Consider the following 25,024-nt stretch of genomic DNA (forward strand, 5'->3'; position numbering starts at 1 on the left):
ATCAAGTCTTAAAGGCTGCTTGAATTTGAAGGCTGTTTGGGGAGCCATGGGTAGTGGAGGAGGGTATTCTACACTGTGTGAATTCTTCGGGGTGCTTGGAGTGAAACCAATGTCACGAATAGTTTATTCCCGTATTGAAAGGCAGCTTGGTAATGCTTGGATGAATAGTTTATCGGAAATTTTGCTAGAAAATGGACGAGAGGCCTTAAAATCAGCCATTCATGATGATAGGTATAAGGAGGACTCATACTGGACAAAAGTGATATGTGATGGAGGCTGGAATAAGCGTAGCAAAGGACACGATTATTCGGCCAAAGGATGTGTTGCAGTTATCATAGATGCATTTACGAAAAAACTGTTATATGTTGGCATAAAAAATAAATACTGTTATATATGTTTTTCTTCTGCAAACGCCAAAGTAATTCCCAAAGATCATTTCTGCTTTCTGAATTATAACGGAAATTCAAGGAGCATGGAAACAGATATTCTAGTTGAAGGCTTTCGTTCCAGTGAGGAGATGCACGGATTACAGTTTTTAGAGTTTATCGGTGACGGTGATTCCAGTGTTTTTTATAAGCTAAAACAAATTGTTTCCTACGGTTCCAACATACGGAAACATGAATGTGCAAATCACGTCACAAAAAACTATACAGCCCATCTATATAATTTGTGCAAAAATAAAAAAGGTTTGTACACAAAATGTCTTCCCCGAGGAATTATCCAGCAACTGACAAAAAATTTAAGGGGTGCGATAAAAATAAATTCTGAAAATAATGGAACAGCAGAAGAATTGAAAATCTTGTTAAAAAGAGGTCCGTACCATGTTTTCGGAAACCACACAAAATGTGATTCTGGATGTCCTAAGATTGCTGAATTGACCGTGAATAGTAAAATAGAAGATCGGTGGAATAATTTTCCCCTGCACGTGTTTGAAGATGTTATGACAGAGGTCGATATTGTGTGTCGAAAAGCAGAGCAGCTTCGAAATGACGCAACTACAAACTTAGCTGAAAGCTACATGTCAGTTGTTGCTAAATTCATCGGAGGAAAGCAAATAAGCCGGTCTAAACGAGGTTCATATCATGCAAGAGTTCATGGAGCAAGTCTTGCTTATAATTCAGGTCCAAAATGGCATCAATTAGCTTGGAAAAATATTTTTGGGCTTAGTCCTTCTAGCGTAACAAAAAAATATTGTAATAAAACGGCTAAACTCCGTGTAATATCTAAACGTAATTTGACCAGTTATTATAGTGCTCTTGGAGGAAAACACGTTGCTAAGTTAAAAAATAGAAACTATAACTTTGGTAATCGTGACTATGGACCAAATTGCAATAAGCCAGACATGACTTCTGATGAAATGAATTTGGCCATACAAAAATATACTGACGAGAATTTAAAATTGGATTTTGCCAGTATAAGCTGTTTGTTCAACAGTACCAAGGGCCAATCCAAAAATGACACTTGGGTTGAAGAAAGATCTAAGAGAATAACTAGTAGTTACTTCCACAGAATTGCAACCAGAAAAAACAGCACCAGAGTTGCCCCAATTGTTAAGCAAATTCGAAACTTGGGACCTAGATTCTGCTCTGCCCTAATGAAAAAGGGCTTAGATTTAGAAGTAGTGGCACTAGAAGCATATGAAAACAAATTCAACTTAAAAGTCGTAAAGGGAGATCAAATAGGACTCAGTGTGCATCCACAGTATCAGTATCTTGCTGCATCTGTAGATGGGCTGCTCCCTAATGGCACACCTATAGAGATAAAAACGGTGCATAATATACCAGAGTTCAAAACCATTTATGATGTGGCCCAGTCAAAAAATTTAGTTAAAGCATTTTTTCTTGAATTATCCAGTGAAGGTCTTCAGCTAAAAAAAAATCACAGGTATTTCGCCCAGATACAAGGCCAACTCGAGATACTGGATAAAATGGTATGCCACTTAATAGTTTATAACTCTATTGAGGATTGGGAAATAATTACAGTTCACCGATCGAAAGACTACTGGGAAAAAATATTTCCGAAGCTTGAAGCCTTCTGGAATGAATCCTTACTTCCTGAAATTTTAGACTCAAGGGTTGCAAGGAATATGGAAATCAGAGAACCTGTGTCTGTAAAATGTACAACAGCCCACCAACCGAAGGACTCAAGCTTGTCTCAAGAAATAAAAAGAGGAAAAAAAAGAAGGTTGAGTCGAGTTGAAGTGAACAGCAAGAAAAAAAACGCACAGAAGGGATCGGGGGAGAACAGTGAATTTACCAGGCACTATGTATGAAAACAGTGATTTTGAAGAAATAATTTGGTCTGATTTGGAATAGATAAATCTTCGTGTTTGATAAAAAAAAATGTGTTAAAAAATATTGGCAAGGAAAATTATTTTTTCCTCCATAAATTTCTGTCTCAATCTTCGTCAATGTCCAAAAATAATGAAGTTTCTTATCTGGTCTGAAGTATATTAAATACATTTAATACAAACAATTTTAGTTTTTTTCTTATAAATTTCTTGTATGTTACTTGGGCTTAGTATTTGTGATTTTTATAGTTTTTCCTACAATTATTACGTTTTCTGTACAATTCGTTCATTTTTGGTATTTAATTAAAGCGTCTTTAAGTTTCTTTCCGAAATCTTGTGCATCTCGCCCTAACACAAAATAACGTTAATGCCCTAATCTTATTACAAGGAAAATAGCTTTCATCTTATTAATTCCAAAATACTGACAAAAAAAAACCTCTATAAAAATCAAGGTGACTGGAAAGATATTGAAAATGAACTGAATGTGTAATGTATAATTATTTAGTGTTTAATATACTAATTACAGGAAACATCAACAATTAAGGTTTACAGATTCTATTTAGCGACAATTTTTTATTTTGGTTTACGGTTAGAACGGAACTCTAGTCGAACTCCTATGGGCAGTAATTTGTGTCCTTTTTGGTTTAACTTTAGCACTCATTTTAATTTTTAATCGTTTAGGATTTAATTATTTGTATATAGCAGTACCCATTTCTTTTATGTTTGGTATAATTATTTATTTTTATTTCTCTTCATTTTCAGTCAATTATGCATAGACAGTAATGTTTGACCGTTTCACATTTAGATCATTGAAGGATTTTATTTTCTGTCCGTCTGTTTCAAATGGCTCTTTAATTTTCAATTACTTAACTCACTAGCCTAATTGTATAATGTACATTCCCAGATTGCTATGAAATCACGATCTTGTATCAGACTTAGCAGACATCTGCCATGCTTGGGATACTTATGTCATGCTTGGCACAGATCATTCACTCTTAGTACTGTTCTCACAGTTCCGCTATGCTTGGCACACTTCTGCCATGCTTGGTACTAGCCACCTGAGGTATATGATTTCTGAGAGTGAAAAACCTCTCAAACATTCATCCTTTTTATGGCACTTGGTATTAACCAAGTGACATATAGCAGTCGCCAATTCTGTCGGTCTGTCTGTCTGTCGGTCTGTCCCGGTTTTGCTACTTTAGGCACTTCCAGGTAAGCTAGGACGATGAAATTTGGCAAGCGTATCAGGGACCGCACCAGATTAAATTAGAAATAGTCGTTTTCCCGATTTGACCATCTGGGGGCGAGTGGGGGCCCGGTTAATTCGCAAAAAATAGAAAAAATGAAGTATTTTTAACTTATCAGCGGGTATTTGGATCTTAATGAAATTTCATGTTTGGAATGATATTGTGTCTTAGAGCTCTTATTTTAAATCCCGACCGGATCTGATGACATTGGGGGGAGTCGGAGGGGGAAAACCTAAAGTCCCGGTTTTGCTACTTTAGGCACTTCCAGGTAAGCTAGGACGATGAAATTTGGCAAGCGTATCAGGGACCGGACCAGATTAAATTAGAAATAGTCGTTTTCCCGATTTGACCATCTGGGGGGGGGGGAGTAGCGGCCGGTTAATTCGGAAAAATAGAAAAAATGAAGTATTTTTAACTTATGAGCGGGTGATTGGATCTTAATGAAATTTGATGTTTGGAATGATATTGTGTCCCAGAGCTCTTATTTTAAATCCCGACTGGGTCTGATGACATTGGGGGGAGTTGGAGGGGGGAAACCTAAAATCTTGGAAAACACTTAGAGTAGAGGGATCGGGATGAAACTTGATGGGAAAAATAAGCGCAAGTCCTAGATACATGATTGACATAATCGGAACTTATTTGTTCTCTTTGGGGTAGTTGGGGGGGGAGTAAGTCTTAAAAATTAGAAAAATGAGGTATTTTCAACTTGCGAACGGGTGATCGGATCTCAATGAAATTTGATGTTTAGAAGGATATCGTGTCTTAGAGCTCTTATTTTAAATCCCGACCAGATCTTGTGATGGGGGCGGGGAGTTGGGAGGGGGAACCTAAAACTTGGAAAACACTTAGAGTGGAGGGATCGGGATGAAACATGGTGGGAAAAATAAACACAAGTCCTAGATAGATGATTGACATAAACGGAACGGATCCGCTCTCTTTTGGGTAGTTGGGGGGGGGGTTAATTCTGAAAAATTAGAAAAAATGAGGTATTTTTAACTTACGAACGGGTGATTGGATCTCCATGAAATTTGATTTTTAGAAGGATATCGTGGCTCAAAGCTCTTATTTTAAATCCTGACCGGATCTGGTGACATTGGGGGAAGTTTGGGGTGGGGAGACCTAAAATGATGGGAAACGCTTAGATTGGAGGGATTGGGATGAAACTTGGTTGGAAAAATAAGCAAAAGTCTTGCATACGTAATTTACATAATTGGAACGGATCCGCTCAATTGCGGGGGGGGGGGGGGGTAATTCTGAAAAATAAGAAAAATAACGTATTTTTAACTTACGAAGGAGTGATCGGATCTTCATGAAACTTCATATTTAGAAGGACCTCGTAACTCTGATATCTTATTTTAAATCTCAACCGGATCAAACGTAATTGGGGGGGGGGCAGTTGGGGGGACCGGAAATCTTAGAAAATACTTAAAGCGGTGAGATCAGGATGAAACTGGATGGGAAGAATAGAAACCTGTCTAAGATACGTGACTGACATAACTGGACCGGATCTGCTCTCTTTGGTGGAATTGGGAGGGGGGAGGTAATTTTGAAAATTGAGGTATTTGTAACTTACGAAAGGGTGACCAGATCTTAATGAAATTTGATATTTAGAAGGATCTTGTGCTATAAAGTTTAACTTTAGGTTCTGACCTTCTCACAAGTGCCAAATGAGCTCTTGGCTCTTGGGTCTTCCGACCTCGTACCATATGAGCTCTCGGCTCTTCCGACCTCGTCACAAGTGCCATATGAGCTCTTAGCTCTTGTTCTTTGGGTAGTTTACTTTTGCATGTGCGGACTGTTTGTTTTCGTTGTTGTATTTTAATGGGGGCAGATACGATGGACAAGGGTTTTTAAATTCCTTTTGGGAAATCCCAAACTTTTTACTGTTATCGCTTTTCTTCTATTTCAATAAAAATTCTTTTTTATGTGCTTTAACCCGTATGCGCCTGAGAGGCTATATTTCTTCCAAAATAAGTTCATTAGTACGGGTATGCATTGAGTTTTTCGTTTTACACAAACTTTTCCTCTTGTTATCTTCCCAATAAATTAGTTTTATTTCCATCAATTCTGTTTATGTGCTACTTTTTCATAGTAAATTTATGATGGAATGGCGGATTAGTCTTCTTAGTTATTTAGCAGGATGAGATTGAGGAGCACAAAAACACAAACGTACGCAAACACAGGAACAAGTCTACACACACACATCAAATTACCAATTACGCACTTATTGTTTGATGCAAGCTGTGCTAGAGTTTTGTTCGCAGGAATTCTTCAATTCAATTCAATCATATATATTTAAATAAAAACACATAATTACATGCACATAACCTGCCAGGAAAGCACAAAAGTGCTTGACTAGGGCAGAAACTTAACTAAAGAATAATTAAACAATCAACTAAAAGAAACAACGAATCAACTGGATTTATCAAAAAACGAAAAAAAAGAGAAAAAAGGGGAGTGACGAAGAGAAAGAAAAGAAAATAAAGAAAATAAAAGAAAAGATCGAAAAGAGGAGGACCGCATGATATTCAAATCTAAACAGTATTTCTGGAACGACCCTTCACTGCTCGCTTGAAGGTAGTAAGGTTATTTGAGTTCCGGATTTCCAAGGGGATTGAATTCCAGATAGCTGGTGCATATCCGTAGAAAGTCCTTTGCGAAAGCCAAGTTGGGTATCGCACAGAAGATTCTACTCCTGGAGGTAATCATACATTCTTTCATGGACTACTTTCTCATAAATCTTCGAAAAAAAGGTAAAATAGAAATGGATCGGTAATTACTCGGTTCATTTTTTGACTTCCCTTTGTGAAGGAGTAGCACTCAGGCTAATTTAAGTCTTTCTGGAAAAGTTCCCCCTTCAAGTGATAAATTAATCAGATGAGTCAAAATAGAAATAACAATTGTTTTTGTTGCTTTAACGATACTTCATCTACTCCACAGGATTGTTATTTCATACACATAATTATTTCATTTATTTCATTTTCATCACAATTTGTAAAAAGGAATTCAGAAGTAACATGACGAGGTTTAAGTTTGGGGACTGGTGGACTTCGAGAACTGAAGATTAAAAGAAAATAGCCAGGTGGGTGTTTCACCCACCTGGCTAACTGCTTGCAATTCTCAATACCCAAGGGTTCTCCCAATAGCCAAACAATTTTCATTTCCAAACGTACTCGGTCTCGGTTGAGGTTTGGGAGAGTTCACGCTTTACATTTCAAAACAGACACCCATCTCGAAAATAAAAGATTTGTCTACTTTTCGTACAAGTTCTACCATTTGCTTTCAATGCACATCGAATCAAAATCTCTGAGCGAAACAATATAGGATTACCCTTTAAATTGATGTGCAAAAGAAAACACTATTTTTAGCTCAGCAGTGGGTATATTTTCTTTTACATAACCTGTTCATTTAAATTAATCTCCGTAGAATCTAACGTGCTTTTGCTAAACAAACATCTTTTGTTTTTTTCTCCCACTTGTTTATGTTTTTGTCAAGTCTCATAAACGAGTTTGCTATCGAATAGATACTAGCAGTGGCGTTATTAAGATTCTTAGAATCTGTTTCAGAAATTGGGCGGGAACAAAAAAGACCATTAGCCTTAAATGGACATAATTAATAGTAAAAGTGGTTGATGCAGTGATGACGTAAAAGTAGAATAGCTAAGGCCCAGTGTCTTTTCCTGACTGAAAAAAGTTCGAAGAATAGGAAGATAGATGTGTGAATCAAGACTAGAATATGAATGGGTAGTTTTGGATGGGTATGGATAGTTTATGGATGGGTAGAGGGCGATGTCGGTCCTGGAAGGCTAATTATCAAACCTTTGGATGTTTCTGAACGAGACGGGTATGTAAAATTTTGATCTGATGACGTGATGGTTACAGGGGCTGTGTAGTAGAATATAGTAAGGAAGGGAGACTTGTTGCCCTAAAATCACTTATGACCCTTGAAAAGGGCAATGGAACTTCCAATTGAATGAGCCCCCTTTTAAGTTCCTACGATCACCCCTCACATACAAAGTCTGGATGTTTCTGAACGAGAAGGGTAAGTAAAATTTTGATCTGATGACGTGATGGTTACAGGGGCTGTGTAGTAGAATATGGTACGGGAGGGAGGCTTGTTGCCCCAAAATCACTTATGGCCCTTGAAAAGGGCAATAGAACTTCCAATTGAATGAGCCCTCCTAAGTTCCTGCGATCACCCCTCATATGCAAAGTGGCGGAGGAAAAAGTCTGTTAGCCTTAGTCCCATTTTGTAGGGAACCAGCATTTTTTTTCCTGCATTGGGGAGCTGAAGCCAAGGACTTAGAAATCAAGTTTCAAGCCAGTCGGGAGAAAATTGTTTAGACCCTTTTCGGCCCCCTTTTTTGCGGGGAGGGGGGGGGTCTGATCTCAAAAACCATTTTTTGTTCGTTCAGTTCCTCTTGGTCCAAGGATTCATGACTGTAAGTCTAAAACTGATCAAAGACAGATACTTGTTCACCTTTTTCCGGGTCTTCTTAAGCCTTTTCACAATAAAATATGTGACGCTTTTGATCCAGAGAAAAATCCCTAAAATTTTCTGTGAAATGTTATCCTCAGAGGCTTATTTTTTGAACTTCTCATTTGTACTAAGCAAAGTGGCCATATCAAAACTTTGACCAGATGTAAGAATCGAAAGTCTGTATTGAAAACAAACTGAAAGTCACCTAGATGGCAGCAGTCATTTGCAATTTCTAAGTGCAGGGAACATAGCATTGTGTGCAGATTAAGGTTATTTGTCATAAGGGATCACGAGGGGACTAGGAAGCTATAAAGGGCAAAAGAGTGGGCAGCTTGTCCTCCAATTACTTTCAACTTTTATAAAAAAATGTTAAAACTTTCAATTTCCGATTGAATGAGCCCACTCCGAAGCGCACATGACCATCCTTTCCATACGAAGTGGCCCGGGGAAAAATATACTGCATTGAAGGCATATGGTTCTTTACTTATGCAGTGCTGCCTCTGATAGCCCCTATTGGTCATAAATTTTTTCTTAACTTACAGCGCTAACCTTATGTATTGCTGGATCTTGTTATCCTTGGAGAGATATTGCTTAGACCTTTCGAGATTAAATGGAGGTTACAGAGGCCGGACAGGAGCTGTTCGCCTCTAGTCCCTTTCCACTCTGAACAAGGATAAACCGTGCTGGAATTTAAATTTTCGACCGTTTTTCCCACTTCCATCCGAAGTGGTTAGAAGAAGGTAATAATACATCAGAGGCTTATGACACATGGAGTAAGAAAATAAATATGCGCCAATAAAATCAAGCCGAAGATACATTGTCCATCGGGAAAATTTATGGAACCTTTTATAGCTGTGTTCTTAAGCTCTAAAAGTGCCCTTTGCACATTTTCTGAGAAACTGGGATGGGAAAAAGTCTTATCAAACAACTTACGAGAAATAATTTAATTTCAAAGCTATAGCGGTATAGAAATAATATACCAAATGATCAGTAGCTTAATAATACAAAATAATTAACACAATCTGAATGTTTGAGTGTGAACTTTCATATATTGCTGATTTGACTATGCTAGAATATTATGACAAAAAAGGGAAAAAATGCAAATGAGTATCTAGGAATTGATTAAGGTAATAGTTATACTTGAATTTTTCTTAACTTTTTGAAAAGTTTCATCCACATAAGATTATACCCAAGAAGGTTTTGGGTTGCGAAACCAGAATCGAAAGTCAGCACTACACTAAGCACACACAGAAGGCAAGGACAATCAAAATTAAATAAGACGAACTTCGACTCCAGTCTTCCATTGTCAAAAATCTTCTGTAGGTAAAACCGTTCAGGAATAGTTTTTCAGTTTCTCGTCAGTGACTGGTGCACCAGACTGGTTTTGTTCCTGTCATCTAACGTTTAGTGTCCTCCCTTTTGATCACCTATGGGTTAATAAATAGGATGAATGTGGGATGAATAGGATGAAAATGGGTTAATTGTTTACATGAACGAATAAAAACCAAATGTGTATCTAATTCAACGCCTTCTATTCAAAAATAAAAAAAAATATCTTCCATCCTAACTCAAATAGTCCTCTCCAACATAGGTGTCCGCAGGGGGGCCATGGCCCCCTGCCCTTGAAATCGGGGACTAATGTAATATGAGAAAACCAAAGAGAAGAAAGCAGAGTAGGGAAAAACCATGAAAAACGCTGTTTGGCCCATGGGTGGCTGCCTGTCAATTGATTTTGACCCTTAATAGGGGTAATATAAATTCTAACGTAGGACTGAATGACCCCTTTCCAGTTTTTCACAAATATTTTTTCTATATGATTTGATTGGAGTAAAAAAGAAAAACTAATTTTTTATAGTAATGAATGGTAAATCCATAACGATGAATAACAAAAGCATAAGTACATAAATATTGATAACATCAAATCGAAGAATCAACTTTTCTTTCCAAATATGTATTTGTGTCCAGTTTGAAGCTGAAACTTTCCAAGTTATTTCTAAGTAATAAAGTTTGCATAATTATAGAAAAAGAATGCAAATAACTTAAAAAGGGGACAATTTCTATAAAAATACGCCGTGAAATTGAGCAATCCTGAATACCCATGAGCCGGTATCTGAAGCCACTATAATAAGAAATGTTTATTATTTTATCTTCTTCTCGAACGGGTGCGTGTTTTTTTGTGTTTTGTTATTATGTTATATATTTTTTATTTTTACCAGGAGTGGTTTTGCAGATCTAGTTGTGGACTTTGAAAAAGCTTTAATTATATTTATGAAGTATAAAGCCATGAAATCTATCGGTTTGCATTCAAAATTAGATTAAAAACATTGATATTACTTAAGAATGTTCAACCTTGGCTTTTTCAATAACGTCCAGCATTCGAAATTTTTATTTATTTATATCAGTGTTTGATAACCAAGCTCACAAATCTCGATAATTTTCAATAATGTCCGCCCAGCATTCCTCAATAAGGCATTCCGGCATTCCTCAATGAGGTCCAGGCGTCCCTTGGAAAATTTCTCCTGTGGATCTCCCTCCAAAATTCCCCCCATAAAATACTCCCCCGTATTCCCCCTGGATAATATCGAATGTTAATTAGAAGTGGAGTTGTAAGTTTTACTCGCCTATTTAATTCAGAGGCAATGCTATAGCGCTACCTATAATAAAGAGCTATAAAAGTTCAACTGTATTGTTATTTATTTATTTTTTCCAGTGGTGCTTCATGGAAGGGGTGGTCGTATAGACTTCGGAATGGGCTCATTTGATTGCAAATTAAAAGTTCTAGTGACCATAAAGAACACTTTAAAGAGTAACACTTTAAGAGCCGAAAGTGATTGAAAGGGAAGAAGCCCCCACCGACATCGTTTTTTCTCCAAACGCATCCAGTCAAAATTTTGAAATAGCCATTTGGTTCAAAATTGTCCAAAGGTCAAATAACCATACCTCCGGGTTTGACGTACACCCCTCCCTCCTTCCAGCCATTGGGTTGAGGGCTGTAAGCTATGTAGCTTGCTTGTTGTTAATATATAGCCTAAGGTTTTAACGGGAAGGGTAGTCGTATAAACTTTGGAGGGAGCTCATTCGGTTGGAAATTGAAAGTTTCAGAGCCCCTTTTAAGATTCAAAAGTGATCAGAAAGCAATCAAACACCTCCTTTTTTAGTATTGTTAGGGAGGGGGCAGATGCCGCAAAGGATGCATTTTAATGTCAAAAGATCCTAGCTCTCATTGCGCCTCCAGGTAAATGCAGAATTAGTTCTAGGGAAGGGCGGGGGATGGTAGTAGATACTGATATTTAATCCCTCTTGATTCTGGGAATATTTCTGGTCTACGCTGTTATTATGAAATTAAACAGTATCATTAAACCTAAAAAAAAGCAGAATTTTGTTCTGTTTAGGAGGGGGCTATCCTTCCTTATTCTTCAACATCCCCTTCGCGGTTTTAGAATTTTGGAAGATGCTCATTAGATTGGAAATTGAGGGTTCTAGTCCTTTTTATGGGTTGGAAGTGATCGAAGACCAACTAGCTTCTGTCCTAAAACTGTTTTGATATCTGGTCCTTTTGTTACCCCTTAGGACATCTGAGCGACATTTTAAGGTACGTATTTTCTGCTTTCTCTATGGCTGCTCAATTGTGCATGAAGGGGATTTTGGGGGATAATTATCCATGGGGAGATTCTGCGGAGAAAATTTTTCTGGGACACTATCCGGGGGAAACACCAGCTACCGCTCAATAGAACTGAATGCTAGGAATTCCTATTTTATTCTTCATAAGTAGGCCACTGTTCTGTGCATTTTTCGTAATTACTTTCCTTTTTTGTTTTTTATAACCTTTCAAAAAATATTTGTCTCTAAGCTTTGCTACGCATCAAAACCAAGACAGAGAGTGTTGAAATATTGACCGTTTTTTCTGCGTTATTGAAAGTATATGCGTTATTCTCAGTTGCTATCCGCCATTCATAGTGAAAACAGCTAAACTCGTTTAACCAATGTTATAATTTGTTCGTGTCGTGTCGGATGCAGGAAATTGATTTGGATCAGCCTGCTGCAAGCCTAATTGGATAATATCTGGCGCTATTTGAAGCTGGGGGGTAGTAAAAAAGCCCCCCTCCCCCTTGCGTGTAATTCTTTGTCTCATGTTAGTTAGAGTTACTAACTAGTAGTTTACGATGTCGTCTTGGAAAATCGGAGATGTTGCGGTTACTAAGTTACTAAGTTATCCCTTGTGGCCAGTTAAAATTACTGGTGAAGTCAAGCGGGCGTCAGGTCCAGCAAAATTCACCGTTTTCTGCTACGGGTCGCATGATTTTCAAACAGTCTCTACCCAAAGCCTCCATAACGTCAAATTAAAGAGAACAGAGGCACTGCAAAAAACTACTAACGAGACCAAGCTCGCTTTCTATGAAATGGGCAATGATCCAGAAATCTACCAGCCATACTTGGAAAAATATCGTGCTAAGCGCAAGGGCACTGTTTCTAACAGCATCGATCAACCAGGACATCTTTCGGAAAATCCTCCGTCAAATCTATGCCCGGATATAGGCAACCAATCTTCTGACCTGAGCATCGGACTAACTCAGACCCAGCAAGAATTGAAAGCTGTAAAAGCGAATCTCAGGGAAGAAATCTCACGAAGGTTCTGATCGCATAAACAATCAAGTCCCGCACTGGGCTGAATCAATTATATCTGACGTATATGATTCTTTGATGGTCGAGTACTCGCCAAAATTTGAATTTATCGAAAAGCAACTAAAATCGCTAAATAACAGCTTCACGATCCTCGAAGAGCGAGTGAAAAAGATCGGAAATAGACTTGACGATATTGAGCAGGAAGATAGGCCGGATTCGCTTATTTTCAGTGGTGTCGAACAAGATCCGGGTGCTGATGTAAAATCGTGTATTAATAGTATTATCTCGGACAAGATTTAAATTTTTCTGCTAAAATGTTGGATTGCAATTTAAACTGTGGACACAATCGATTTCTATTGCAAACTTGGACAGAGGGACAGAGGAGTATCAGGTGGACAGAGGGGTATTATTGTTAATAAGTATGGAAATCCTGTGTGACTTTTGATCTTCTATGTGGCTCAATCCATTACAACAATTACAATAGCATTCCCTGATCGATAAATAGATATGTATACATTCTTATTATATGTTTGAATACAGTGAAATTTATATAAACAGAAAAAGAGAAATGTTAGCATTTAAAATTTGTCAAAACAAAGTTCCTAGTAGAATTTCCCACCCTCCCCTGAAGGAAATATCATGGTGGGGTTCATGGCCTGTCTTGGCTTTTCCACGTCTGCGTCGGTATGCATGGGAATGTATTGTTTTGTGCTACATAGAGAAATAATTTCAATTTCCTTCCAAAAAGGGTATCTACTACAGCGAATTTTGAGTAGCATATTCAATCAAATAAAAGGTTACAAAAGGACGTGTAGGTTGTCAAAAAGGACGTGTCTGCAATATATCAAGAACGGCTAGGGGTAAGAAGTTGAACCTTCCAGGGAATATTGAGGGGAGAGGGTGTTGAATTTGAATCAAAGTTTATTAAACAGCGAGCTACAGCCCATAGAAAACTAAAATTTTAAGTATCTTAGAATAAACATGCAGTTGTTAAATAGTTGCTATTTGACTCAGACTCAGGAAAAGCAACTTTTATGCATGTTGATCTTAAAACCAAATTGTAGCAATAAAAAAAAAAAAATAAAAAGTTTAAAACTTATTTGATCGGTTACCGTACCTAGGTGCTAAATTTAAATTGTCAATAAGTTCAGGACTGGGAAAAACTATCCTAGAAGAACAATTGAGATTTGGTTCTTGTTATTATAAACCACGATTTGTATTTTAAGCAGTCGGCTAGAAAATCCTTCAATTTAAACTCAGACAACAAATTAACTAAAACGATAAATTTTAATAAGAAATAGCAACCACAATGATGTTCCATTAGAAGTTTGTTTTATGAATTCTGTGTTTTTTTTTTTTTTTTTAAAAGGCTTCTAAGATATTAAACATTTCAAAATCACTTCTAAGTCACAAGTCACTGTCGTGAGCATTCATTCATTGCATCACTTCTTCGGACACAAATATTGCTTAGGAATGTCTGGGGTGGCCTTATCCTGTGATTAAATGGTCAAAATTTGCAGGATCGATCATGGACCTTTCAAATATATAGGCTATATATTTAATGGCTTGTACTAGTTTTAGAGCTGATTGGATCGGTATAATATGTAAAACTCAGTATTATATAAGAAATAACGGTATAATTGTAAAATTTTACATTACATTAAAAAAACCGTTTGTAAAAAACGGTAAAACGGTAAAAGGGCTAAAAAATTGTGAGGAATGAAAAAGTTTTGTCTATGTATATATGATAAAACCCATAAAAACTAATGATAAAACTATATGAAAAAACTAATGATTCAATGAAAAATCTAGTATTTGATTAAGTCAGTTTATCTTGCTGATGAGAACTTGCTCATTAAGTCTGTACATGTATGGTTGAAATCAGCCTATTGTATTAAAACCGTTAAAGTTATGCGTCGTACAAAACTGTTTAGATTAATTCATTTGAACTTCTGAATGCTGAGTTTGTGATGCAAAAGATTAAAAGAGGTAACGGTATCATAAATCTATATATATAAAAATAAGTTGTCTGTGTGTGTGTGTGTGTCGAGTGACGTCATATTTGTGTGTCGACTGACGTCATGTTTGTCGACTGACGTCATTATAAGGATTGAGCTGTATACGTCATGAAGTTGTTTGTCGACTGACATCATGTTTGTCAACTGATGAAATTAAATACCGGGACACAAATGACGACCGGGACACAGGGAATATAAATGACGACCGGGAACCTCAAAGAGAAATTACAGACTGGGACACCCGGACACAAATCACGACTGGGACACAGGGAATATAAATGACGATTGGGACACAGGGACATAACTACAACGGGGACGCCGGGGGCACAGGCGGGATATATAAATGACGACCGGGACACAGGGATTGTTTGAATAGAAATTACAGACCGGGACACAGGGAATATAAATGACGACCGGGACTCTCAAAGAGAAATTACAAACTGGGACACCGGGACGCAAATGACGACCGGGACACAGGGAATATAAATGACGACCGGGACACAGGGACACATCATTAGAATAATGAGGTATAGATCTGAATACAGATTGTTTTTCCCATGGACAATTATATGTTGCATGTTCAAGAGTCAGTAAACCTGACAATTCACAGGTGGGACACAGGGATACAACTACAATGGCGCGTAACTAATATGGCGCTTAACGACTTACGCGCGCGGGAGGGCCTGGGGGGGGCGAGAAGCGCCCCACCAACTAGGTGTTGGGGTGGCGCGAAGCGCCACCCCAACAGCTAGTGGTCTATAAAATTTGATGTTTCCACAAAAAAATATAGTAAAGTCACTGCATCTTACCTAGTTTTCTTGGTATTCTTCTTTTCAAGTTCTTTTGCTTTGATACGCTCTGCTCTTATCCCGATCCATGGTGGCTCTTTTCCTTCTGGGTCAGGCGGAGGTGGAGCTGTCCAGTGCTAAAATAAGATCCTGTCTTACTTTCACATAGAAGCAAGGCAGGTAAAATGAAACAATATAATTTATTCTACTTTTCTTGAACTAGCTAACTGGGAAATAATACCTCCTTGTAACTATGGATATAACTGGAATTTTTGTTGTTTATATATGCCCCTAACATTTATTATGCACAAATTTATGATGTAAGCGAAGTTAAGCAGCCTATAAATATTAAGAAAGCTTTACGAAAATACAGAATATAACTTGTGAGTGAGTCATTTGAGTGACTTGAAGGTAATGTTGAAGTTAGTGACAAATTTGGTAAAGGGTATAAAAAATAAATTCAGATTCTACATAAACATATAAAATTGAAAGAACAGAGTAAACGTCTTCATGTTGCAAAGAAATCATTGGTATCAAAAGCTCTACTTAATTTGATGGATAAAAGACATGCGCTTTATGAAAAGTATTTTAAGAGTGGATCCCAGTTATATATAAATACTTTTCAATAAAATAATAAGAATGTTGACGTTATTAAGTACAAAAAACTTTATTATGACAGTGAATTTAGTTAAATGGAAATGAACCTAGCAAAAATACGGAGATAAATTAAATCAGCAATTTACCCTTACGCAGTTCTGACTATTCCTGACTCTCTGGATTCTCAATCCGACAATCAAGCTAGCAATACCAGATAGAAACATCTTACACAAGTAGTTAAAGAGGATCTTGTATTGTCCACCAGCCATAAAAAACTGTCCTTACAAAGACAGTTGTAACTTTTCAGCTACAAAAGATTTCAATATCAGGAATAGGATGTTGAGCAGCTGCATTCTAGGAGCAAGCATATCAGTTAGGTACTTGCTTGAACTATTCAACAAAAATTTCTTTGAGAATCAGGGAACAAGTGTTTGTCTTGAAGATGTTTTCAATTAGAAAACAAAGCTAATTTTACAGAAAAAGTAAAAAATTTACCAGCTCGATGAGCTGGCTAAAGTCTCTGCGTTATTGAGAACAGTGACTTTGACTGAGCTTGAGACCACAGTGAAATTCATGAAGAATTTTGCAGCTGCGTTGGTCTTCTTTAATGTCCAAATTCTTTTGCTATTTTTTGTATTCATTATTGAATTGGGTTTACCGGATTGTCTGAAAATAGCTCATGGGATGCCAATGTTTACTACTGAAACTAACTCATGTGGTAACTATATTTAAGAATGCAGATAAAATAATATGTGAAATTGCCAACCAATATCAATGATGTCTATTATATCTAATCTGTTAGTACTGTTTGTGCTAGTACGAATTTACACAAGAATGCTGAATTACTACAACAAAAATTATTATTTGACCCTAGCCAATTTGGGTTTTGCCATGAAATACCGAAAAAGAAAACTTTGCTGTTTTTGAAAATATTTTTTGATGAGTGGCTGCGTATTGGCTTTAAATTAGAAAATTTAAATTTAAATAAATGGCTTTATTTAAATTAGTGTCTATATTTTCGAATGTTATAAAACCGTTTGAATCTGTTGACCGCAGATTACATGAATATAAAATCTGGACTACCACAGGGATCATTTTTTAGTCCTTTGTTTTCTAATATATGTTAACAATTTGAATGGTTGTTTAAAAAGAATGTCCAATCATCAAGACCTGGAGCTAAAGGGTCAGGGATGATATTATCTAGTTTTTCCTGACAGGGATCTGTTTTGGTCTTTAGTTTGTAATATATGTTAACGATCTGAATGATTGTTTCAAAAGACTGTCAAATCATTGGGACCTGGAGTTAGAGTGTTACAGATAATATTATCTAGTTTTCCTGGCAACCTTAAGTATTCAATGACATCTATGGCCAAGGCAGTTTTATTTTGGCTGTTAAAAGTATAAATGACTTGTACTGAAAACTTGAAATGTTGAAGTAAGTTCTGTTTAAATTGTAGCAAGATTAAAAATGTTCTATACTGAAGATGCGCACATTATTAACCTTAGATCGATGAATTGGGCAAAAAAGTGGATGTCTCCAGAGACATAATTCACATATGCTGGTGTTCTGTTGGATGACCTTATCTCTTTTTAGGATTACAAAGTTCTGAATTGGTTCAAAAAAGATTTAATGTTTTTTTTTAATCCTGCCGCTTCTTGATCTAGTCACCACATTTTACACTGTGCTATAAACCGCTGTTTGCATCCAGTGGCCTTATTGAAGCTAACCATATCTTAACCTTTTTTTTTAGTCTCATCCTAGTGACAACTAGGTCTAAATTTGAAATCTGTTTTTCTGGCCCAGCTGCTTGAAATAGCCTTCATGAGGAGCTAAAAAATTAACTTAACTGCGGGATTTTTGAAATTCCATTAAGGTGAATTGTGTTCCGTAGCATGACAGATTTTAGTGTTTTATCTGTGTGGGATTTTTATTTATTCATTTATTTTCTTTATTTCCCTCAAAAAATGAGGTGTAGGCTACAATATAATATAAAGAAAAGACAAATGATAACACTTACAATCAAAACCTATCAAATATTGATCAAACACTTAAAAAGAAAGGGAAAAAAAGATACAAAAACACTTGCTAAATAGTTTAGTCTATAAATCATCAAGCTCCAGAACTGTTACTAAAAAAGGAAATAAATTGTGGCCTAAAAGGTTAATTTTCGCCTTATCTTCAAATGTTTTATATTTTTTCTTTATACAGACTTCAGGATCCTTCACTTTAAGCTTTAAAACAATCTCAGTGTTACTAAAAGAAAGGGGGAAACTAAGTAAAAATTTACAAAATTTAAAATAAGAAACTTTAATGGGCGAAAGATCAGAAGGTCTGAAATTACGGAAGAGGAGGGGCGGGAACAATACGTGAGGCAGAGCAACAGCGCCATACATACGGCCAAGGACGTCCCGACGGTAAAGACCCCGAAAACGAATTAAAAGACCAAATGCCTTGCGTAGTTTCATCTGAACATGCTGAACCAGGACTGGTTTAAAATCTCTTTTCGAAGCAGCATAAGGTAATCCCAAATAAGTGACTATTAGCGACGACTGAAAAATAACACCATTGCCGCAATCGAGAGTCGCCCTGACATTATCCTCTAAACAATTTACAACAAAAAATTGACATTTCTCAAAACTGATAGAAAGGCCCAAACCTTTTAAACAATTAATTAAAATATTACAATTAGAAACAAGACTAGACTTGGACCGGCTTAGAAGGATAATGTCATCAGCATATGCAATGTAAGACAGATTTCGAGATAATGAAACAAAAGAGCAGGAAAGAGAATTAAGGGCAGTAGCTAAACATGAATTGAATATATAAGGAGAAATAATTCCTCCTTGTCTAATTCCTCTACCCACTTGAATTAATTTGGACTGAGATGAAGACGAACTCGGACAAATACGGATCTTTAATCCAGAATACCAAGAGCGAAGGACTCGAATGACAGCTAGGGGCAATCCAGCATGGATTAAAGCGAGCTGTGCAGATGCATGAGAAATGTTATAAAAGGCCCCTTTAATATCAATCAAGAGGGCGTATAGCGGTTGACCAGAGATTCTCGCTTCTTTAATAACTTTGCTGAAAGATGCATGGGCGTGGTCACATCCCAAACCTCTCTTGAAACCAACTTGATTAGAACCAGTGTCAAGAATTTCAAGAAGATCCTTCAAACATAACTCAAACACTTTCCCAATCATAGAACCCCTAGTAATTGACCTCCAGGAACTACAAGATGACAAGTCTTTTTTCCCGCTCTTAGGAATAGGCGTAACTATGCCAATATAAAATGACGATGGTACTAAACCAGTAATAAGTAAAAGGTTGAAAACCTCCAGTAGAGTAATAAGAAAAGAAGAAGGAGCAAGTTTGAGGTGATTAGCAAATACACCATCATGATCCTTAGCCGACTGCACCTTTAACGTTTTGATTGCTCTACGTAACATATCCTCAGAAATCCTGAAATCAGTTGAAAAATTCTTCAACCTTTCGTCTAATTGCAACACAACACTGTTAGAATCGTGCGAAGTCGACAACTTAGAAAAATAATTTTCCCACTCTTTTAGCGATGGTGTGGAATTAGTATCAGGCATGTTAGTCCACCTATTGCCTCGGAGAACATTCCAAAGGAGATTCTTGTCCTTGTCGTTATCAATTTGATAACGACAAATTGTCGTTTTCACATTGATCACAAAAAAAAGAAAAAAAACCTGACGGAAGTAAAGAGTGAATATAAAACAATAGTTTTTCCTATAACTTAACAGTATCTTTGTTTATCTAACTGAACTAAATTAGTTTTAAAGTAGTGGTCCAGTACGGGAAGTCCAGTAAAATAAAAATTCAGGAGAGGTATACGAATGAAGACACTGTGGTGGGGATTCGTACAAATATTGGAGTCTGTACATGCTTGAATCTGGTGGAAGTTACTGCAATTTTTACACTACTAAAGATGATGTCTCAAAATAGTTGTAGATAGAAGACTACAATAGTTTGGTTTCTCAACCGATTCCTCTCTAGTGTTTTATTTTTATTTTATAATTGTCTTGCAACACGTGGGATTGAACCTGCCAACTTTTGATCAGAAGGTGAAACTTCATCTATTCAAGTGAAACGTGCAATCCCCTGAAGGTTTGAATATTGATACTACTCATAGCATGCTCTACTTGACGACGCCAAAATTTTACAAATAGTGTTTTTATTAGCTATGCGTCACTGCTTTTAAAACCAACCATAGGGGGTAATTTTGGAACTACTAACCCCTCAAGACGTTATTACGTGCACCTGGGTATTGCGCAATGCTATAGTGCACTGTAACGGTATAGTACACCTACGTCATGGAGGATGTTTTGGCTATTAATTTTATTTTTCCACCCACACGATACATAAAGTAAATATGGTGGAGTAAGAATAAATATAAAAAAAGCACTAAAAGAAAAACAATAAACACAAATAGTCAACGAAAAAAACGGATAAAAAGGTGGTGAGGGGATAGTCGCGCAGAAGCTGTACCAGAGAGTTTTCTGTGAAGAATCTCCAACTTTAAAGTTATATCAGGAACTGAGAATTTTTTAACAAGAGTCCGGTTTTTTGTCCAAGGTGGAAGATAAAGAAATTTGCAAAATTTGAAATAATTTATCCGAATTCTTTTTAAATTACCATTATTAAGAAGGGGGAAAAGACCTGAAGCATAAAGGACAGAATGATCACAGAAAGTAGAATAAAGTTTAGCCAGCGCACGTCTATTATACTTCCCTCTATTTGCAACAATTTTTACATAACCAATCTGAATCTTTTTACTTATTTCACAAACAGTACGCTGACGTAAGCTCGAAAGATTATTAGTACTAGAGATACCAAGCCAACGAATACAATCAACAAGAGGGATAGTGAAGTTATTACAGTGAAGGGGAGTAGCATTAATACAGTTATAGGGAAGAAACTCACATTTATCTATATTAATTGAAAGGCCAATATCAGAGAAAGCATCAGAAACTATAGAGACCATATTGGAAAGACCCTTTTTGGAACGGCTAATCAGAAGCAAGTGCATACGCAAGATAAGAGACATCCACAAGACCAGAAAGATATGTACCTGAAATCTTAGCCAGCACACTAGAAATACAAATCTTAAAAAGCATAGGGGACAGAACACCACCCTGCCTAACACCTCTTCGCATTCTTATAATAGTGTCTGGTGCAGATCCTAATTGAAGAAACGAATTTGAATACCAAAACCTAAGAAGCATTATAATAGAGAGATTGACCCCAGAATTATACAAAGAAAAAATGAGCTGACTATGGACCACACTATCAAACGCTTTCGAAAGATCCAAAGCACAAATATAAAGACCATTTCCCTTGGAAGATAATAATGCTATTTATTTTTTGCTCTGTTAGATACACCTGTATATTACAGTCTTAGTAATTTTCTAAAGTAACCTTGACAGGTAAAGTTACATGACAGATGTTACATAGCATTGGGCTTAGATGTTTCATTGCGTAAATGATTACGTTTTGAAATTTTATGCTGGAGGAAGAAATCCAAAGAATGAAGGCTTTTGTACGTACAACTTATATCCAACAGAAACAAATTTACAAGCTCTATCAAAACACAGAAAAGAAATTAAAACGAAACAAACGAAAAAAGAAAAAGCGAAAAAGGCTTAGAAAGAATGAAATATAAGCAAAAGGGACTATGAATTAAAGAAAGGTGGGAGATCTAGCAACCATTTCCAGGGAGTGGGTTGTTCTAAAGATGGATTTAAGCTATATTAAGAGGCATCTCTGAGAGGTTTTAATGAAAATTCATTGTTTCTATTGTTCCAATAGACGCACCTGCAAGGAAAAGAGACATGTTTTTGCATTCGGTTATTTCTGAGAGCTTTTTAATGAAAAGTTGGTTTCTTTGAGCCAACACTGTGCATATTCAAGCCACCCTGACAATTTGTGGCAAGCCTAAGCTAGCAAGCTTTTCCTGAGGGTTGTTAGTAGAAGTACATTTACCAGAGGTTTATTTAGTAGAGGTTATTAGAGGTTTTATTTAGAGGTTTATGTCAGTTTTATATAGACTTACTTCAAGTTTCACAAAGCTCCAATAAGCAAAAATAAACAATATTACATTTTTTGCTAGGAGAAAGATCACTGATGTGCCTTTATTGTGGGACAGTCTTTTTGGCAAACAGGATTTTTACGCAATATCATTTTGGACTTCTTTTGGCTAGAATTACTGTTTTGCACAAAAAAAACGTCAGAAAATGCCTCATTGCTCTGGGACAGTCTTTGTGGCTAAAATAAATGTCTATGCTAACCGTTATTTTGTAGAACTATCTGCACCCTTAGAAACGAATGTGCTACCTTGCGGCATTATTGCCTCTGAAACTCGAGGCAATACAAGTATGGTTTTTTGATAGTTCTAAATAAATTGACTATCTCAGAGTTTTCATAGAATAGCTTTTTTGGACTTCTTTTGGCTACAAAAAAAGAAACTTGCAATATTTTTATTTCTTCTTCATGAAACTTGTTGCCTGAAGATTTTTCTTTTCGTGAAGCGTCTACATTTAATTTCTCCTTGCGAAACCGATTTTATTCGAAACATAATTTAACTCGATATTTTCTTCATAAAACTTGATGTATGAAGATTTTTTTGGGGTGAAACTTAATTTATCATGATATTTTTCTTCGTGAAACATTATGCATACTGATTTTTGTTCGTTAAGCTTGTTGCATGTAGATAATTTCTTAAATAACCTCAATGTATCTTGATTCATGCCTTCGAGAAACATATAATTAAATTATAAACGTATAATATAAAATAAACATATATTATATTTCTTCTTCATGAAACTTGTTACAAGTTGATTTTTCTGTTCGTGAAACTTGTACATTTATTTCCCTCCTCGTGAAACCGGCTTCGTTCGTGGAACTTGTAGCGTGCTAATTTTTGTTTCTAAAATTTCATTTATCTTGACATTTCTTTCGTGAAGCTTGTTGTATGTTGATTTATTCTTTCGCGAAACTTAATTTATCATGATATTTTCTTTTTGGAACTTGTTTGCTTGCTTGATTTTTGTTCGCGAAAGTTTCACGAAGAAAAATAGAAGTATAACAAGTTTCACGAGGAAAAAATCAAGATGCAACAGGTATCACGAAGAAATAATCAACATACAACATGTTTCAGGAACAAAGAATTCAGTGTGAAGCTAGTTTCAGGAAGAGAAAAAGATTTAACGTGGAACAAGCTACTCGAAGATAAGAAAAATGGAAATGTTTCACGAAGAAAAAATTAATATAAAACTAATTTCATTAAGCTAAAATAAAAGTACAAAAAGTTTAATGAGGAAAAAATAAACATATAATTAGTTTCAGGAAGAAAAAAAATCAACATATATTGGCCTTGTTCGGAAATTCTGTCATAGTCAATTGCTTCAAAAAATTATACACATATTGAGCCTCCTGTCTCAGAGACTGTAATGCCGTACGGTAGCGCGTGGCTTTCTAAAGATGAAGGTAGCCCTACAAAATAACGTTAGTGTATATATTCATTTTAGCCAAAAAGACTGTCCCACAGCAAAGTGGTGTTTTGAGTCATTTTGGTGTGCAAAACAAGAATCCTATCCAAAAAAAGAAGTTATTGTGCAAAATTCAGAGATAGTCAATTTACTTAGAATCATCGGAAAACAATACGCGTATTGAGCCACAAGTGTCAGAGGCAGTAATACCGCACGGTATCCTATTTGTTCCTGGAGGTGCAGGTAGTCGTTCAAAATAACGGTTAACACATACATTTATTTTAACAAGAAAGATTGTATCACAGTAATGCGACTTTTTCAGCCATTTTGAGGTGTAAAACAAAAATTATGACCAAAAGAACCTCAAAATGCTATTCTGTGAAAAATATTAATTAGTTAATTGATTTAGGATCGTCGAAAATCCATACGTATATTCAGCCTCGACTTTCGGAGGCAGTAATACCGTACGGTGGCACATTCGTTCCTAAGGCTCCAGATAGTCCTATAAAATAAACGGCTAACATAGACAATTATTTTAGCCAAAAAGACTGTCCCACAGCAAATCAGTGTTTTCAGCCATTTTATGGTGGAAAACAACAATTCTACCCAAAAGATGTCCAACATTCAATTGTGAGAAAATTTTGAGATAGTCAGTTGATTTAGAATTATCAAAAACTTAAATGTACATTAAACCTCCATTGCCTGGAGTTTCAGAGGCAGTAATGCTGTACGGTTGAGTACTCTTTAATAAGGGTACAGGCAGTCCAACAAAATAAGTGTTAACATAGACATTTGTTTTAGCCAAAAAGACTGTCCCACAGCAAAACCGTGTTTTCAGGTATTTTGTGGTGCAAAACAACAAGTCTAGCTAAAAGAAGTCCAGAATACTATCGTTTGAAAATTCTGAGATAGGTTATCGATTTAGAATTATTGAAAATCTATACGCATATTGAGCTTCGAGTTTCAAAGACAGTAATGCCGTACGGTAGCACATTCATTTCTAAAGGTGCAGGTGGTCCTAAGAGATAATGGCTAACATAAACATTTATTCTACCCAAAAAGACTGTCCCACAGCAAAGCGGCGTTTTCAGCAATTTTTTGCTGCATAGCAACAATTTTAGTCAAAAGGCCAAAAAGCAATTGTTTGAAAATTACAAGATAGTTATTTAATTTTGAATTATCAAAAAGCTGTACGCATATTGAGCCTTGAGTTTCAGAGGCAGTAATGCCGTATGGTAGCGTATTTGTTTCTTAAGGTGCGTATAGTCCTACAAAATAAACGGCTAACATAGGTATTTATTTCAGCCTAAAAGACTGTCCCTCAACAAAGTGGTGTTCTATTCCTACAAAATAAACGGCTAATATGAATATTTATTTTAGCCAAAAAGACTGTACTACAGCGAAGAGTCGTTTTCAGCCCTTTTGTGGTGCAAAACAACAATTCTCACCACAAGAAATCCAAAACGCAAT

At 36.3% G+C, this 25,024-nt stretch overlaps 1 protein-coding gene across 5 annotated transcripts in view; it reads right to left on the reverse strand.

The window, feature by feature from the left end:
* The window catches only part of LOC136037163 (glycoprotein-N-acetylgalactosamine 3-beta-galactosyltransferase 1-like), a 110,628-nt gene that overhangs the window by 10,501 nt on the left and 75,103 nt on the right, over window positions 1-25,024 (reverse strand). For 3 of the 5 annotated variants that reach the window (XM_065719700.1, XM_065719698.1, XM_065719703.1), the window contains one exon: window positions 15,467-15,582. In XM_065719700.1, the coding sequence (XP_065575772.1) occupies window positions 15,467-15,582 (116 nt within the window). Of the gene's footprint in view, window positions 1-5,812; window positions 9,444-15,466; window positions 15,583-25,024 lie in introns of those variants that run through there. The other 2 variants (XM_065719702.1, XM_065719701.1) reach the window with 1 other exon arrangement.

The sequence above is a fragment of the Artemia franciscana genome, chromosome 16 (genome assembly GCF_032884065.1).
Source record: "Artemia franciscana chromosome 16, ASM3288406v1, whole genome shotgun sequence".
Classification (NCBI taxonomy): Eukaryota; Metazoa; Arthropoda; class Branchiopoda; order Anostraca; family Artemiidae; genus Artemia; species Artemia franciscana.